Source organism: Eublepharis macularius, chromosome 2, assembly GCF_028583425.1.
Source record: "Eublepharis macularius isolate TG4126 chromosome 2, MPM_Emac_v1.0, whole genome shotgun sequence".
Taxonomy (NCBI): Eukaryota; Metazoa; Chordata; class Lepidosauria; order Squamata; family Eublepharidae; genus Eublepharis; species Eublepharis macularius.
The window spans coordinates 46,549,640-46,569,304 of NC_072791.1; the positions used below are offsets into that span (position 1 = coordinate 46,549,640).

Sequence of the window (19,665 nt, forward strand, 5' to 3'; positions counted from 1 at the left end):
TATATTCCTGTCCAAGAGGAGCATATGCAAAGGAAATTTGATCCCTTTTGCAGGAGGAGTAGTGGGGTGGATTTGGGGAACGTCCAACTGGAAGAACCTTCATGCTAATCGGAATCAGCTCCTGAACTCAAGCCAGATTGGGCTGCAGTTTGTATGCACAGCCACGTTCAATCCAGACCAGACTGTTCTCGCTGACATTCTTGCAGTGCATTCCTCTTTCCTTCCTTGTGGAAATGCAGAGTGGCTGCTTCTGTCCTCTGAGATAAATACAGCTCATATGATCATAAGATAAAGTTAAACTATTCATAAATTTTGGCGTGCTTTGGGGCTCATGGAATGTATAGATAGTAATGTGCCAATCTTTGATAACAAGAAGGCGTTTGTTTCAGTATATCAGATGTATGTGTTTGTTTTTCTAGCACAATTAGTTAATAGGGTACATGGTGTTGTATTAATACCAGAGAGTGTGTGACTTCTTTCATTGGAAACATATATACAGAACAGCTTTTCCTGTTGGGGTCCTTTTTGCAGTGTGTGATTTATGTTTCATCTTCCTTTGTTACTAATGGAACTTCAGAATTAGGAGAAAGTTGTTCACTTACGTTACTAGGCTGTTCTAGTAAGAATTGTTCTGCAAGTTCCATCTAAGGCAGATGGTGGCTGCCTAGTTTGAGCCTCCACACCTATACCAGGCACTAGGCAAGATGAAGGCTGGTCCTGCTTATTCTTCTAGCTGGGAATGTGCAATTCAGGATATCCTGTTTAAAAATATAACTGAAAAATTGTATTATTCAGTATTATTCAGGTATATCTAGATATATCTGTCTTATTTGGGTATATTCAAATAAACTAGTATTTACATTCCTGAAATATCCAGATATATTCAGGAATATCTGGGAATTGTATTTTAAAAGTTGCAGCAGTTTATTTTTTTCTCCATTTGCAGGTTTCCCAGGCTAGGGGTGGGAGAGAGGCAGCATTACTGTGTGTGCGTGTCTGCGTCAGTGTTGCTTGCTTGTTATATCCCATTGCCAGGTCTGGCTGGCTGCCTTGGTACTACTGGCTTTCCAGTGTGGCTGCTGGGACTCTCTGGTTTGGTGTTGGGCTTTGTTGGTTCTGTTTGCATTGGGAGACTTGGCCAGTGTGGTTGTATATTTGGCTGAGGCTCTTTTTTATGCTACTGTGTTTGCCCTGGAGAAAGCATTGGATGATGTCCCCCCCCTAGGAAATAGTGGAGAGTGGCTGGGGGCACCTTTTCAGGGGACTCCTAGACCCAATCAACATGAAAATGGGGTCTTTAGTGGACAGGCAAGATTTTGGTCTAGTATGCTTGAAGATCAGCCCCTCTACCCCCCCCCCCCTAAAGATTCTCCCATAGGGAATAATGGAGCCAAATATATTTGGAATTCTGAATAAAACTCAAATCCAAATATTATTTTTGGACCTGGATATTGGGAATACTGAATATATTTGGTATTCTGGATACCCAAATTTAAAAAATGCTAATTTTTTTTACTGCGCACTCTAGGCCTGGCTTTTCTGTACTATATCACCTTTTTGAGCCCCTACTTCTGTTGCACACTAAGAGCCAAGCTACAAGTGATGAATTACACTTGCCTGGCAAGTGAACAGACTCACGTGTGTTCCTCCCTGTTCACTTGCCATTCACTTGCGCTCCACTTGATCATTCATAACTTGTAGCTTGGCTCTTACACTCTCAAGAGCCTAAGCTTGGCAGCTTTTTTGGAACAACTTTCTTCTATCAAGCTCTCCTCTTCCTTCAGGTTTTTGTCTACAGCACAGTTTACCTTTCCTTTGCAGTCTCGCACTACTTATACTTCATGTTCTCTACAGCTTTACAAACATATATACAGAACATATGGTTGTTTCTAGTTCAATAACTTAACAGTTTCATGCTGTGTTCAAGGAGGAATCCTCCCCCCCACCCCCGGATTTCTGTAAGTTTGTCAATTTCCTCAAGCCCAAAAATGTCAGGCAAGTTTTCCTCTAGGACAGTTTGTTCACCATCACTGAACAATGAAGCAAAAGAAATCAGGATCAGCTCAGTGGTTTTTCAAGATAAGATGCTGTGCTGTCAAATCTTTTGTCTATTCAGGACTCCCAGGCAGCCTTTGGCAACTTCTTACTTTTCACAACTGCAATTTGTTCTGCAAGTATCACCAAGCCAGCCCAACCAGTTTTTGTGCCTATCACGCACGCTTTGAAAAGTACCACCTCTACTTCTAGCAAGACAAGGACAAATGAGTTACCCTGAATGACATTTTTCCTTAGTTGAAAAAGGGGAATCCTGTGTTGTTAACTGCTATGCAAGTAGATGAAGTCTAGCAAGCAGTCCTGTTTCCATTACAGAACTGCAGAGATGAACAAGTTGTTCAAGCAGACTTCTCTCTACAATGCAACCCAAGTCATGATTCTGTAGGTATAACTTTGTAGGTAAAGCACCAGTGTTCTGGACTCCCATGAGAAATCTGTACAATGTAAAGCTTACACAACCAACTACCACTATTGCAGTAGGAAGCACTTGATCTAAAATGTGTGGTATTGAGGACAGCTCAAACACTACTACTACTACTACAACAACTACAGTGTAGCCTTTGTTAGGGCAGTGACAGGGCTTTAGGTGTGTCTGCCTGTAAAGTGCACTGCCTTGCTGCATCAGACAGATTGTTTAATTCAGCATCCTGTTTCCAATGCAACAGTGCACTCCCCAGAAGGACATAAAGGTGATGGGCATTTCTTCTCGTACCATCTCTGTATGCAAGCGCTCCTATTTATCTTGTAGACACTGGGAAAGGGTTGGAGGGAGGCTGCTGTTTCTGCGTCAATAACTGGGGGACTGGAAGAGAGGGAAGATGTTGCACAGAGGAAGATTGGGTTACACAAGCTCAAGAATGAGGTGGCAGAACAGAATGCATCACTTCTCTCTGTACATGATGGGTTCCTGCTCATATTCCTTCATATCCAAAATCCCATGCATACAGAAAAGTAAACCAGCAAGGAAAAAGTCTCCAGCCTCTCTCTTTATTTATTGCAGTGGTCTACTATTTTTCAGGGATTTAAAAAAAACATAGGGGAGCATTCCAAAAATGTGAACCTCTATGATCCTCTACCAGCAATCAGAACAGTCCATTCTATTACTACTGCGTTCACCTACCTTCTTCCCACCTCATTCTCCAGCTTGTGTAGATGAAGCCTAAGAAGAGGCATTTGAAATTACTCTGAAGTGTACGTGAGTCATCTGTGGGAACCATCTGCCATTGTTATGACCTTGACCATTCTTGTTTGGAGCAACGGTGACCTCTGATGCTGCAGGATTGCAACATTTATACATTTCTCATCTGCCTAGATACTCAGTTGTCCAGATTTTTGCTGTGGTTTTTCGAGAGACTAAGTTGTCAAATACATTTACAAGTGATATTAAGATGACCTGTTTTTTCCCAGAACAACTGCAAAGCCATCATTAACGTTACTCCAGTAACTGCATCCATTACGGAAGGAATTGCTGTTGGTCATATTCACTGAAGTTGATAAAAAAGGAAAAATTCTTACCCTAACAAACAAGAACTGTATAATTTGTTGCTTTGGAGCTGGAATGTATAGGCCAACCTTGCTGTTTTGAATATCTCCACAATTTTTTTAAAAATGCCTTTGCTCCTTGGTGATAACATTCTACTTTTGTCCAGCATTTATATACATGTGAGGGCTACAGTACAAAGCAAAGTGTTTACTTTGTTCCCACATGAGGCTATCCTTTGGCAGCAAACCTAACCCTTCCATCCAGGCAAGATGTATGTGCAGGTGGGAAATAGTGCTCGTAATTAGTACCAGTAAAGTGCTAATACATGAAAGTACATTTGAGCCAATGCAGCCCTTTCTTTCAGTGTACAGTTGTAGGAAATGTCTGTACTCATTCTTAGAGGTACTTTTGAAAATGAAAAAGAAAAAAAGGAACACTTTAACTGCACTTTTCCGTGGTTCCATGATGAGCAGACACAAAGCTGAGAGAAAGAGAATACTTTCTTTATGCTTCATGTCTAAATTGGTATTTCCTAAATAAAGAGGGCCACCCTAATTTGAGGAGGGCAAAGGTATCCATATGGAGTGTGCATTCTTTGTAACACACAGGAAACATAACATTTCATTTTATTTTTATTTACTTTATTTATTGCCTGCCTTTCTGAGACTCAACAATTCATTTTATTCAATTAAATATTTTAAATATTTTTAACATTTTATTATTTTAAAACTATGCTGTTTTATTCCTCAGTTCCAAAAAAAAGTCCTTAAACACTTTTACTATGGAACTGCTGTAAACACCTCAACATAACCTTTTTTAAAACCTCAAATATCTTAATTTCTCAGTCAGTCCTTTAGTTTGTTTGGGTAAAGGATCACACGTGTCTTTTAACAGTAGCAGTCTAGCAGACTCATAGTGACCCCCTCTGGCTGAGACATAGAAGACATTTCCAACCCTTATTTAGGAAGAACACAAGCACACACATTTGGGTGGCATCCAGCTAAAGAGTCATGGCGGTTGTTGTGGATTTTCCGGGCTGTATAGCCGTGGTCTTGGCATTGTAGTTCCTGACGTTTCGCCAGCGAAAATCCACAACAACCATCGTTCTCCGGCCATGAAAGCCTTCGACACTACAAAGAGTCATGTGCTTCTTCCAGCTGCCCAGTTCTCAACCATTAAAACAGCTATTACATTTGACTCAATACTGATGACTGCTCTTACATGGTGCCTAAATTTTGAGCATATTTTATATTGTTTTAATCTAAATAAACTATTAGCTTTACTGCTGCTATATTAATACTGCAAACTTTGTTACTGATCAGTGCTACTAGTTTGATAATTTTTATTTATATATTTAATTGTTTAAAGTTTTTTAACTGTTATGCTGTGAACCATCTTGGTATAATTTTAATGGTGGAAAGGCAAGTTCCAAATACACAAAATAATTGATTATAAAACATAACTAAGTAATTAATTATATGTTTTTATTATGTTTTTTTCCCTCACTCTTGCCTTTTTAAAAAGCTGTTAGTTATCAGTAATCGTGCTCAGTTCCAAGGTATAAGCTATCACATACAAGGCTCTTCACGGCCTCGGTCTTGCATACCTATGGGACTGCCTCTCTCCTTATGTCCCTTCATGGCAGCTTGGTGCATCTGAATAGGGTCTCCTGCAAGTGCCACCCTGCACATGGATGAAATCAACAGCTGCCCATACATGTACATTCTCTGTAGTGGCCCCTGCCCCCTGGAACAGCCTGTCTGAGGAAGTCCCCACTCTCCTGGCTTTCTGCAAATGATGCAAAACTGAACTATTCAAAAGGGCTTTTTACCCAGATAGGAGGGCTGTATTATAGGGCGATGGTCTCAAAGAGATGCTACACTAACAAGTTAGGGACCGTAAACTTCACTACTATTTTGCCTTACATTCTATCTGTTGTTTTAAGTATGTGTTCCTATGTACTACCTGCTGCTTTAAATATGACCCTACTGGCTAGTTCTATGTTGTCTAATGTCAGTGCTAGAACTGCTTATGCATCACCTTACGCTTGGCTCCATTGAACCTCATTTGCCATATTGTTGCCCACTCACCCATTTTACGGAGATCCTCCTGGAGCTCTTTAGTTAGCTTTGGTTTCCACCCTCTGAATAGTTTGATGTCATCTGCAAACTTGACCCAGTTCACCCCCCGTTCCAATTCCAGATCATTAACAAACAAATTAAATAGCATGAGCCCCCATACCAATCCTCCTGGGACCCCACAGCTTACTTCCCTCCATTGCAAGAACTATTCATTTATTCCTACTCTTTTGCTTCCTGCTTTTAAAGCAATTTTTAATTCAAAAGAGGACCCATCCTCTTATCTCATGACTATTAAACTTACCCAAGAGTCTTGGTTGAGGAACCTTGTTAAAAACCTTTTGAAAGCCCAAGTAAATAATGTCAACCAGGTGGCCCTCATCCACATGCTTGTTCACTTCCTCAAAGAACTCCAAAAGACTAGTGAGGCAGAACTTACCTTTGCAGAAGGCATGCTGATTTCCCCGCAGCAGGCTTTGTTTCTCTATGTGCTCAATAATTCTGTCTTTGATTATAGTTTTTGATCATAGAAGACCACTGGTCTCAACCATATTTAGCTAGTTTGGTGTAGTGGTAAAGAGTGGCGGGATTCTAAACTGGAGAACCGAGTTTGATTTCCCACTCCTCCGTTTGAAGCCAGCTGGGTGACCCTGGGTCAGTCACAGCTCTCTCAGAGCTCTCTCAGCCCCACTCACTTCACAGGGTGATTGTTGTGGGGATAATAACATACTTTGTAAACCGTTCTGAATGGGTGTTAAGTTGTCCTGGAGGGCAGTGTATAAATCAAATGTTGTTGTTGTTATTTGGTCAAATATATCACAAGTACATCTACCTTACATCCAAACAAGTGCGTAACAGCATAGGTTCTGCCCATGTTTAGTTCTGTTTTATTCTGATTTGTATCTTTACAGAAAATGGCACAAAAATCACAGGTTTCAAATGACTAGAAGTTGTTACAGTTTGGTATCTTAAACACCTCAAATAACAATTTTTCTCACCATATGTACATTATTTACACACCATGGGCTATAATCTAACACGCCAAAGAACTGGGAGACAAAGACAAAGAAGGATTATGTTGAAAGATCAATCATAAACAAAACAGTAAACAGGTAAAAACTCCCCTTGTTGGAAACAAGGATAGGAAAGGGAACATGGGGATTTGCTATCCTGGGACCTTCACTGGGGAAGAACAAAAAGGCAATGTTACTATGAAACTGAGGAGATTTCTTATGACTGTTTGGTCATGACTTCAGGTCAGAATCTTTGATTTAACTGGCTACGTAAATCACCTGATATCCCCTTTTACTGGTGGACCCCCAAGCTGTCCATAAGTGCTTTATTTCGCATTGCACTACTGCACGTGACAAGGATAGCTAAAGTTGCATACAGATAACGTGCTTTACATGAGCAATTTTCACACATTCCTCATCATTTGAGCAGCATCAAGAGATGTTTCCATGTGTGAATAAGCAATTGCAGATCTAACTTTGACAAGGTTTCCATATCACCTTAGAGTTTCCGACCTCTAGATGGTAGCTGGAGATCTCCTGGAATTACAACTGATCTCCAGATGACAGATACCAGTTCCCCGAGAGAAAATGGCTTCTTTGGAGGATGGACTCTATGGCATTATATTCTGCCGAGGTCCCTCCTTTTCTAAACTCCACCCTCTCCTGGATCCACCCTCAAAATCTCTAGGAATCTCACAACCTGGAGCTGGCAACCTTACCTTAAAGGCAACTCTTTACAATGTAGTAAGTTCACACAATGATCCAAGAATAATCAAGTGCTGGGTAATCCAGTGATGTGCACATATGTGTGAACCAGCCCTTAAACTCTTAGGACTGGAAAAGTCATGAAAAATTAAGCTCCTTCCCTCCCCCTCCCCTGTAATTTGGCTGTTAAGGGCCAAGGGTGTTTTTCTCCACTTCCATTTCAGAATAATTCCATCCTGAATTCATAGTACTCTCCCAGGCTTAGTTTGACCCAGGTTATCTAGGATAAAACTCTGAAACTGGTTTTGAATACCCAGTATCACCCCTGTAAAATGATAAGTAACAGAGTGTATATACTCATTTGTGGAGTGCATTTCCCTCACCACTAAGTAACCCTGCCAGATTCTATGGATCAAGAACTGCAGAGGGAGTCAGTTTCCAGATCAGACACCATGACACCCAAGTAGACTTAAGTCCTAGCACCTCTCTTTTTAGTAACTAAGTGCTCCTTTCCAGTTTTATAATATTACAGGACTCTATAAGGAAATACTCGTATGGAAGGTGCAAACCACTATTAGAATGAACAATGTTATATGCAACTATTCCCATGGATTTCCCCCCATCATCATCTGAGCTAAAGGGAAGATTCATATAGCCACCAAGGATACTAGGCCAGGATTTTGGGATGCTACAGTCTGGGTGCCATAAACAAGGGCATGTTCTGCAAGAAAAAAATCACTATTGCACTGGAAGGGTGCCTGGGACTCTTATTAACAGCAATGCTGATACTGCAGTGAGGAAGAGACTCTCTCTGAGGTATGGGTGCCACCTGGCCTGTTGTAAATTTGGCTTGACCTTTACAGGAGGGAACAGCTTTCTTTTGCTTTTAAACTCAGCCTCAATGCTAGGCAATGGACAGTTTAAAATATTATATATTTACATAAATTAACATATAAAAATGAAAAGGAATATTTTTTCCTTCTGTGGGAAAGCCATAATAACCTGAAGGAGAGACAGATTTGCTCTGGCAATGAAATACAGTGAGAGATGATAAAGTCATCTTTTAAGAGTGGGATGAGAATGGAGGCAGGTAGGGGGGACTGAATGAAGTTAAAAGATAAAAAAAGACCCAACATTGGCTTATTGGCTGGTATTGAGGAAATCCTAGTCCTCGCTAACTTGATTTTCCTCTTGGGGCTATTATTGTGGTGGTACAGGACCCTCCTCTCCCCAAAATGAGGGGAAGGGGAAGAGCAAGAGTGCTCCTGAGGGCAGGAAGAGCAGAGGCAATGTGCTCCTGAGGGGAATCAGTCTCTAGACACACCTGAAAGAACGTGGCCTGAGCCTGTGGCTTCCTGAAATCCACAGAGACCAAGTGGGAGACTACCTCCATTTTTAGTAGGGGATTCAGGAGGAACCCTGTTGGTCTGAGAGGAGGCTGTAGCTCCTGGAAGAGTTAGTCTTTGAGGAGATAGCAGATTTCCTATCGTCCCCTTCCCTCTAAATCAGCTTCTCTTCCTCTTGTGATAAATCTGATTTTTCCATTTGTCGTTGGTCCTCTGCTGTGGCTGCCTCTTCCTCTTTTTCTGGCTTCCTTATTGGGGTAGCAGGATCTCCAGGGATGGTCCCCAGGACTTTGGTGCTGTGCTCCTGAGCTTTGGCCCTGAGGGCAGCAATGCTGTTCTCTCTCAGTTCTTCCTGGGAAATGGTGGTTTTGGAATCTAGGCCCCTTTCTTCCTTGTCGCTCTTGTCAAGCTTGGGCAGGGCCTGGCGCTCCACCTCTGGCTTCCTCCCCGCCTCAGCCGCTGCCTCCAGAGATTTTTTGTGCATCCCTAAAAAGAATTGTTGGTATTCGGGTTTAGAAAAGCGCCTGGGCATGGGAAAGCCATCTTGAACTGAAAACAGTAAAGATAAAGAGAGGCCAGAATTAAGGAAAAGCAGAAAGCCTTGCTTCAAACAGCAGTCACAGAGAGCCCACTGCACTGGGCCCTGCATGGGGGGAAGGGACCTTAGGCCAGTTCTCTGACAGAGACAGGTCAGACCTGGGTGAGAAACAGGAACCAATGCTACATTCAGGTATGTCTACACTTGAATCGTAACCCTTACTGCAGGTCTGTACATTTTAGAAAAGATGGGGGCAGAACTTGTAGAGTGATTTCTACAAGTGGAGATAACTGCAGCACTGGGAAAAGTCTGTGCTTACAAGTTGCAGTTATTGTTTCTCTGGTTTGTTGGTTTTAAATTTTAAAAATTTTCATTTTTCTGCAAACATGGAGGTTCTCCTGATTTTATAGAAAAATTCACCTTATCTGTACATGGCCCTATTGTGTGGATTTCTTGATCCACGCTCAGACTTAGATCTAAGACATAATTTTAACAAGCGTACAGAAGGCTGTTATTTCAACAGACCCTGTCAAGGGTTTTAAAAAGTGTCTGGAGCTACCTACTTTTAGAGACCTGGTGAATATCTAACAGATGGAGCAGAGGAACTCAGGGTTGTAAGGACACAACATTGCTGGGCTATATGATTCTCAGCTGTCTCAGAAACAAAATAGCAGAGGGTACATGTTTCATACAGCAACCCTTCTGTAAACAAGGCCTCAGTGAAGGAAATCTAGCCATACTTTTGCCTATAAGGCTATCTTTCTGCTCATACATCCAACCCTTCTGCCTCTCTCCTTCTCATCTCTGGGTTTCACATAGACAGAAGTATGAAGCAAAACATTTTTTAAAGAAGCTAGAAGTTAACTTCTATTGCACTATTATTCTAAAAAAGCAGAAGATAAGAGCCAAGCAAAGAGGAGGAACACAAGAGGAAATCTCTTAATTTCACGTAGTAGAGCTTAGACATCTTTTAAAACCCATTAGACAAATTCATGGAATGATAGGTCTATTAACCATTATAGCTAAATAAATAGAATGTTCGCATTCACAGCTAGTATACCTTTGCATATCAGATGCTAAGTATAAAAGGGAAGGGCTGTTGCCTTCATGGCCTCTTTGTAACTTTCCTATAGGTAGCTGGTCATTGCTGGACTAGATGGGCCTTTGATTTAATCCAAGAAAATTTGTCCTATTTGCATATATCTGAAAAAAACTCTTAAATCAGGAGAGCTCAGAGGTGAAGAAAACTTTTGGAAGCAGTCATCTCAGATATACTAAGAACACTTGGGACATCCCAGCTGCCAAGCAGCTTACAACTGCTTAAAACATGACAAAAACTTTCAGGGGAATTGCTTCTAGGGAAAATAACACAGAGTACATTTGTAGATAATTATTCCAGCACTTATGTCACTTACGAGCCAGCAAGCCAGAAATGTTGGGACCTTTTTAGTACATGCCTACTGTGTACCTGAAGTTAAATGGTCACCTTTGTAACTGGTACACATAATGTTCTATCCACAGCTTGCACACTGTTTCCAAAGCAGAAGTGCTTTCTGTTTAGGGATGTTTGTCAATTATAAGGTAGCCATTACTTTCTCCCCATACAAGTGCTCCCCCCCAAAATCAAGCAAATCACCAGGCTGTTCCAGAATAGCAGGGTCAGTATCTTCTGAGAAACTGAGACTTTTAGTGCAGTTCTAAGGAGAATTATACCGTTCTAAATTCATGGAGGGTGATGAGCTTTGAAATGTGTAACTTTGCTTTAGGATAGCACTCTTACACTGTCAACCTGATGTGATTTGATTTCCTCCAGATTCTGGTCACCTAGGCAGGCATTCACTCTCTAGTAGAGGTAGGCATGGACCAGAAAACGGACAGAAATTTTGCACGGACCAGGCCAGTTCAGCATTTGCGAGCCGGTGGGTTGTGGGACGCACCTTTTTTCATGGACACGACAAACTTTAGCCAGTCCATTGGTCCATGAAACCAGACATCCCGGCACCGAGCAATCAATTCCCTAGGCAATATAGGAGCCTCCCACAGACCTTCTGCTGCCCTCAAAACACACCAATCTTAGCCCTGAAAACCTTGATAGGCAGCTCTGGCTGCCAACCCAAGAGCTCCCATTATTCTCTCTGTGAGCATTTAGTATATAAAACACAGCGCAGAGCCACGGTTTCACTTTCCAGCCCGCAGTTACCAAACGAGGAACTGCTTGCTGCGGGAGTTTTTTTGTTTTTGTTTTGCATTGCGTGTCACATTGCCTGGGACTTGTGCTGCAACAAGGCCTGGGGAGCAAGCTTATTGGGTTTCCTCAGCTGAGGGTCTCAATCTTCTGTTTAATACTTTTTTCTTTCAATTCTTATTTGCTTGTGGGGTGGTTGGCTAGCCTAGGGCTGTGCCGCAACCAGTCTCAGAGCTGCAGTCAAGCTCTGGGTGCAAGCTTATTGAGTTTCCTCGGCTGAGGGCTCACTCTTGTTTCTCCTTTTTTTCTTTCCATTCTTATTTGCTTGTGGGGCAGTGGGCTAGCCTAGGGCTGTGCCCCAAACCAGTCTCAGAACTGCAGTCAGGCTCTGATTGCAAGCTTACTGGGTTTCCTCAGCTGAGTGCTCACTCTTCTGTCTCCTTTTTTCTTCTTCTTTCAATTCTTATTGGATTGTGGGGTGGTGGACAATGCCTGCCAATGCCTGGCTGTCCATATCTGCCTCCTCCAAATTTTGGTCTGTCCTGCATAAAATCCTCACTTTCATACTCCTTTCCACGTGTGTCCCCTCAAGATGTCTGCCCCCCCAAAAGTCCTCCTGTCTTTTAGTCTCCCCATGCCCAGATCTGCCTCCTCATGATGACTGTTCGCCCTCCCAGAGTCAGCACTTCCAGCTTCCCCTCAGGTAGCCCGATGGGGAGATTTCTATTCCCCCAAGGTGACTCTCCTTCCCCCCAGGATCGCCTCAGTCCTGACCTGTTCAGGGATATTCCTGTCTCCCCAAAGAAATCCACTCCCTCCCCCCAAATTTAACCTCCTGTCATAGATTGTCTCTGTCCTCGTGTCCTTTAAAAGAATATTCCTGCTGTCTTCCCAAAAACATCTCCTTGACTGTCCCCTCAAAGAGTATTTCTCTCCCTCCTCATCCCAGCCCCAGAGCAGGTTTTCTGCTCCTAGGAACCATTATTCCTCTTTGGAAGCTGTCATTCCGTTCTCAGAGGAAAATTCTCCAACTCCATCCCATGTTTTCATTGCAACTTTTTTGTGCTGCAAGCCAAAGCAAGTCAATTGGCATTTGCGGCTCCTGTCTATGTACTGGAAGTTTCCTGGGGGCGGCCACTTTGGGGGGTCTGTAACTTGGACCTCCAAACTGCAATCTTGGCCAAACTTAGAGGGTGGTTGGAGGAGAGCCTGCTGAAGACTCACTGCGAGTTTGGCATCTGAGTGTGTGAAGGGGGCGGTCCCAGCCCCCCCCCAGAAGTGACAGACCATGGACCAACAACTGGTCCCCGAACCAGGGCGGGTCCGTCAGTGGTTCGTGGTCTGTGCAAATCAACAGACCACAGACCAACAGTCCATGGGTTTTTCCCGGTCCATACCCATCTCTACTCCCTAGAGTTGCCAGGGTTGTTTTTTTATAGTACACATTACAATTGCTTCAGGAATGCAACTGCAAACAGTCTCTCTGTAATGAGTTCTCTATGCCCTCTGTAACATTGAGAGCAGCTTTCAAAGGCAAGTTAGTTAGTCTAGGTTATCTAAAACTGCCAAATGGCCTATGGCATTTTATGGAACAACAAATATATTGGGTCATTATCTGTGATAGATAGCTTCCAACTATACTTCTTGTATTAGATCAAGTAGACCCTTCCCTATGCAAGCTCATCCAATGAGAAATGTACTAGTGTTGGAAAATCACAACTGTTTTAGTTGTCATCCTAGAAGTTTCTATACTCAGCTAACTGGACAAATACTTGTCAGGGATGCTTTAGGCTGTTCCTACATTGGGCAGGGGGTTGGACTAGATGGTCTGTAAAGCCCCTTCCAGCTTTGATTCTATCATTCAACCTGCACGACCTGGAAAGTGTGCTGACTCTTGACATAATATCATGTGGCAGAATTTGCTCTAAAGATTACAACAGGAGGATGTAGAACTTATCACAAAGAGGCTGTTTTCTGCAGCAGCATCACTATCACTACAAATGTGTAACACAAGCACCAGGCCTAAGAATATCTGGCATTAGGGAACTTATGTTGCATTAACAAAATAGGTTTTTAATCCTGATACAAAACATTTTTGGTAGTCATTATTTACCCTTAAATAATTAACACTACTAAGAACGCTTTCCTGGGAGTCAGCCCCACTGAATAGTAGACTTGCTTAGGATTGCTGCTCTCTCAGTCCATTAGAACAGTATAGTCTGCTCAGGATTGCAATGCAGGCCTGGGACCAGTCCCCAGATTCCAAGAGAAAACTGTAAGCAAACTTCAGCCCCTGCAGTAATAATTCCTGCATTCATCTATAAACTTATTCCCATCTGTTATGCCAGGATCCTGACAAGGAAACTGGCTGGACAAAATAAATCCCATGCTCAAGTTTGGTCTCTTACCCAACAGCCAAGGAGCACAGGATTCCATTATGCCATCCTTGGCCGATTTGAGGATGGACTCTGGCAGAGGGATGGAGTGACGTACCATTGCACCATAGAGCCCATATTCTGCCATTACACTGCTCCTGCCCCAGCATTTCTCCCTCTTCCGCCATTTGGCTCTTCGATTCTGAAACCAAACCTGCAAAAGAGGGTTATCATTAAGTAAGGCTGGAACAGTACTGCCACACGACTGCTACATCCTAGTTTAACGAGGATTTAAAATATAAGTTATTGAAAACTGAACTTTTTTCACATAAATTAACAGATACAAGCTTGTATGTTTGCTTACACATAAGAATCAAAGGCCAAACAAAGACTGGCATCTTATAATATACAATGTCAACACATATGACTTACCTATCTATTGTGTTCTTGCTTTTACTCAGGCATGAAGCCTTTCACGGCCTGGGGCCTTCCTACCTCTTGTATCGGAACCAAATCTCTCACTATACCCCCATTGCCAGTTAGATTCCTCAGATAGCCTTCAATGGTACTCTCATCTAGGACTGTCCATTTGACAAGTTAGGTCACAGGCTTTCTCTGAAGTAGACCTACCAGACTGAGTATTGCTACTTTTAGGAAGGTGTGACTTGTTCCAGAGGGCTTTTGGATAGCCCAGGTGAGCCTGATCTTGTTGGATCTCAGACACTAAACAGGATTGGCCTTGGTTAGTAATTGAATGGGAAATCTCCAGTGAAGACCAGGGTTGCAGATGCAGGCAATGGCAAACTACCCTTGTTAGTCTCTTGCCATGAAAACCCTGCCAGGGGTCGCCATAAGTCAGCTATGACTTGGGGGCACTCTCCAACACCAAACTGTTCTGGCTGCTTTTTAAATGCGTGTTCTGGTTTTTAACTTGTTACTGAGTGGATATGTTTGTGTCCTTGCAATATCTGCTCTCTGTTGCTTGGAATCTGAAGAGATAAAGCAGGATATAAATATTTTAAATAAATAAGTGAATTATCAAAAAATTGGCAGGGCTATGTGAATGGACAGAGGAAGGTCTCATTCCACCTGGCCCACCCTACCTCTACCAAATACCTCCCCATGGCCTGGTCTGATGCTGCAATTACCACTGTTGACATCCCAGAGGTAAGAGTAGGGAAGGCTTCCATCACTACTTTTCTTACTGAAAAACATGTGGCAGTGCCAGAACTGAACTGAGCTGCTTCTAACATGACAAGAGCAGAGGTGAGAAAAACATTTTGTCTACTCATACACCGTCTTGTTTTTTTTGCTCCAGATGTTCTAGAGCTGAAGACTATTCTACACCTTGTTTATTCTTTTAAATAATACCCCCTTTCCCTGTAATGTTCATTACAACCTTTCTTCTAGTCATGTGCATGCATAAAATTCTGGGATAATACATATGTACATTCATCACTTGATGTTGTAGTCATACTTACATGTTTAAATGAATTATCACACATTTGGCAACCCAGATAGACCTATGAGCTCCAATACAAGGCTTTTAAAAATTAATTCAGTTCACACATTCAGCTACCTGCTCTTTATTTCTAAATCCCAAGGAGAAATCAAGTGATGATGCACACCCTTGTGCATACCAGATATTTACCACACTGATTGGCCCACAGGACATTTCTAACCCCCATAAGCAACATTACATATTCCTTACCAATTTTTAATCAGTGTGGCTATTTTAAAAGAAAATTGTCTCAAGCCCTTAAAGCAAGCCCTTACAGCACCATTCCACTTAGTGCCCCCCCTTCTTACAACTATGGCAGGAAAACACCACCGCACACCTCAGCACACAGGGATATAATTAATTTCCCATTACTGTCTCTCTGTGCCACAGGCTTTTGGCTCTCGCTGCCTGAGGTTCTCTCTTTCATTATTTAATGGGGTGTCACAGCAACAGGGGGCGAGTGCGTGAGCGCTGCTCGAGTGTGTGCTAGACGCAAAGGCCGACTTCCCATGCGTGTCACACAGAGGCTGGAGGGCGCCGCCTGCCTCGACTCCCCCATTTAAGGAGCACCTGCACCCCACCCGGGTGAGCGAGCGCCTGCCTGCGCCTGACAGAAAACTATTAGCGTGGCTGCTTGCCTGCTCTGCCCCGGCCCCAGCCTTCCATTTCCCATTCCTCTTGTCTCTCCCCTCCCCTCCTTTTCCTTTCCCGCCTCGGAGAGAGGCATCAGCTTTGAAATGAAAAATTGCTGGCGGTCTATTCAGGAGGAGGCAAAGGAAGAGTCAGCCCCAGGGGCAGCCCGGGCCTGATTGAAAAATAAGTTAATTTCAGTTTGAATCGATGGGCCTCAGGCACTGAAATATCACGGGAAATTAAAGCGGCTGCTCCCCGGGGATCGGCGCCATTGACCCGCGCTAATTAATGCCGGGGTGGTGGTGAAGTTCCTGCTCGCTCCTCCGTGAGGCAGGCGCCCCCTCCCCGCACACTCAAGCCACCGGCTTTTTCTCATTTAACTAATTAGGCTGGAAAATTGGGTGTTAATTTGTTTAGGAATCCTCTTTTTTTAAAAATGCTCTCCCCCCCTTCCTTTCTCTCTCGTTCTCTTGCCTTTCCCTTTCCAGGGAAAGCAGCCACAGTCCCTGGCGGAATGGAAATGAATGGGGAAGGGGGGGCGCTTGCTGGCAGATGGATGCTCGGGGGTCACTCCGCAATCTTCTCCGACTTGATTGCTTGATTAGGTCGTTAGCACATTAAAAAATTGCTCGCCGTCTGGCGCTGGCCTGATGAGTGGGACGAGGCGGGAATCGCCTGGGTAATTTATCTTTTTTATACGACGAAGAATTTGATTTCAATCTGCAGATATATGGAGGCGCCTTTGACACCTGTTTAACATTATCGCTCCGACAGCTTAACCCTCTGATGACTCGCTGGGCGGGCAGCAGGGAAGAAGGCCCATCGCTGTAAGAACATCGAGGAGGGAAGCGAACGGTTTTTCCCCAGGAAAAGGGGACGGGCGTCCGCTAACCTTTGTAAGCATAGTGGCTCCTCTAGTAGCTGTAGTAGAGGAACGCTGGTTGCGCTCGGGTTTTACTGGGGAAAACAAGCTAGCTTAAGCATTTCTACTTGGAAGTAAATTTCACAGAGTTCAGTGAGGGTTGCTGTTTTACCAAGTGTGCTTAGGAATGCAGCCTTAATTGTGCAAGTAACCCCGTTGTCTGGGGCATCCCCTGAAGTACAGTGAAAGGTGAAGCTCAGGATTTTTCCCAATGTTACAGGGGACGTTTGGGTCATGCCTCAAGATATTTTGGTGCTTAAGAAAATCCAACGGAATTGACAATTTTCTGTGCTTTGGTGTTCCAAAATTTGCCACCTGAAGCAGGTTGCCTCACCCTGCCTAAGGGCGGGGCCAGGCTTGATCCTGTAATGCAGTAGTTTGAGACGCTAAACTGGCTTGGATGATTGATTGATCCCATGTATAAACGAGGCTGGGCCCCTGGGGTGTACAGGAAGATGTCAGTTATTTAAAGCTTCAGTAGAAGATGCTGTAGGGCAGAATAGTTCAAACTAGTAAGGCTTACTGGAGAGGCTTAGGCATAGATCCAAGGAAATATTAGGCCAGAGAAAGGCAGTAGTTTTGTTTTCCCCAGTGCTGAAAGTTATTTGAGATGAGCTTTGCTTCCCATCACATATACTGTGTATCCATATTCTGTTTCTAGGGCTTGCAGACCTTTTTGGAACAAGTCAAAAGCCTGAAAACCCTGTCCACCAGAACGGACACCCTGTCTCCAACCCTAGTTTCTTCAAAATCAAAAAGAGTCCAGTAGCACCTTTAAGACTAACCAATTTTATTGTAGCATAAGCTTTCGAGAATCAAGTTCTCTTCGTCAGATGCATGATACAGAGACTGGTCAAATATAGAAGAGGAGGGAGGAGAAGTGGAGGAGAGAGAAGATGCAGTTAGGGGGGGAGAGAGAGGGATGTAACCAAAACATTCCTTTGTTAGTATATGTAAACATCTCCTTAGCATACTAGCAAAGGAATGTTTTGGTTGCACCCTCCCCCTCCCCCCCTAATTGCCTCTTCTCTCTCCTCCCCTTCTCCTCCCTCCTCTTCTATATTTGACCAGTCTCTGTATCATGCATCTGATGAAGAGAACTTGATTCTCGAAAGCTTATGCTACAATAAAATTGGTTAGTCTTAAAGGTGCTACTGGACTCTTTTTGATTTTGCTACCACAGACTAACACGGCTAACCCTCTGCACCTAGTTTCTTCAGTCCATCTCATTCTCCTGTTTTACATTTACTGAAAATACTCCTGTGAGCATACACAGGATAGATATATAATGCAGAGAAATAAGACAAATATTACCATGCTTCTGCACCTAACTGGAAATCTAGGAATAAAGGGATGGTAAGATTCACCTTACAAAATGGAAGAGTCACTAGTTGCTGCATATGAATACTGGCTGGATTGGGGCAATAATGTTTAAATTAACCATTGAGTCTCTTTTGTGCTAATATATGTATGTGTGGTCAAAATTAATAAATCCATACTAAAAGAGACATTTGTAACAAGGATGAGCATTCTGACCAATGCAGGTTTTATACCTGCATTATGAAACATAATTGTTTTGGGTTTTTTAAAGCACATGGTAGAAAAGAAGCTCACTGTGAGAGGTTTTGTATTTTCCAACATTGCATCTTGTGTTTTGTTCAATATTTTGACCACTAGGTGGCTCCATCCTACGAGATTTCACATTGCCCACACCACCTTTACTTCCTCCCTATCTGTGTACAAAATGTACAGGACAACACTCTCTACCAGCAAGCAAATTTAGCTTTGTCAAAACTAACCAGAGATGATCTACTACTTACTTTTGTGCAACAAGTGCTCTCTCTGGAGTTTATAAAGATAAACAATATGATTACCAAACACAAGCATTTATAAATTATTGCCTTTAAGCAGGCGGGTGGGGTGGAATTTACACTTACTTTGAGCTCTCCTCCAGCCATGTAAAGTCATCTTTCTCTAAGAAGTGTGACATTACTGGCATGTTCCAATTCTGAAATCCATGGTACTATATTATAAAAAACATGGCTAAGGCCTTCCACTGATGTTGCCTCCCAGTGCTGATATTCAGAGGTTTACTTCCTCTGAATAAGGAAGTTCCCTTTAATCCCCATTAATATATCTCTTCTCTATGAATCTGGCTAATTTCCATTTGAAGCCAGGTATGCTTATGGTCAAAGACATCACTAGGTCTCTGAAGAGGTGGCATATAAATAAAATAAAAATGGGTGCCACCTTACAGGTGGGTTGCTCCACTTTCTCTTTGCGGGGCGCTGATTTTTCTCAGCCCCTGTGGATCCTGGATCCTGCCGGGGGCATTGCTGTGGGATGCAGCCTGGTGGCTCTGCCTCCTCTGAGTGTTCCAGTTCAGATTCTGGGGAGCTACAGGTATGACACTATCAGGTCAGAAGGTGGAACCCACAGGAAGAGGTCTGTTCATCTCAACTGTATGGATACTGCATGTGCCTGTAATGCTCTGTCACCATGTAATACTATCCTCATGTGATATCAGGTCCTCATAGTTCAATACAATCCAGGCAATACCTGTGTTGAAATCAGAAAGGGGGAATAGCTTACAGGTAACAATTCAAGAAAGGGAGCCAAATTGTAGAACACAGGGCAAGCCAGGTATATTCATGCACTATGTAGTATCAAGGAGTTAAGCAGGAAGAACACTTTTTACAAGAAAACGAACCATTTTAGGGATGGGAACTATCCAATATAGGAACAAAATGTAGAAGACGGGTGCAATTTGAAGGGGACTGGAATAGGGGGAGGGGTTTTTAAATCCTCCCTCTCATGCCGCTTTTCATCTG

The 19,665-nt window shown here is 43.1% G+C and overlaps 1 protein-coding gene across 1 annotated transcript in view; it reads right to left on the reverse strand.

Annotated features, from left to right (window-relative positions):
- Positions 1 to 8,834: 8,834 nt before the first annotated feature.
- Positions 8,835 to 19,665, reverse strand: part of VSX2 (visual system homeobox 2) — a 31,247-nt gene continuing 20,416 nt past the window's right edge. The window contains exons 4-5 of the mRNA XM_054972975.1: positions 13,812 to 13,992; positions 8,835 to 9,166 (exon numbers count right to left, since the gene is read on the reverse strand). Of these exons, the coding sequence (XP_054828950.1) occupies positions 8,835 to 9,166; positions 13,812 to 13,992 (513 nt within the window). The remainder of the gene's footprint in view (positions 9,167 to 13,811; positions 13,993 to 19,665) is intronic.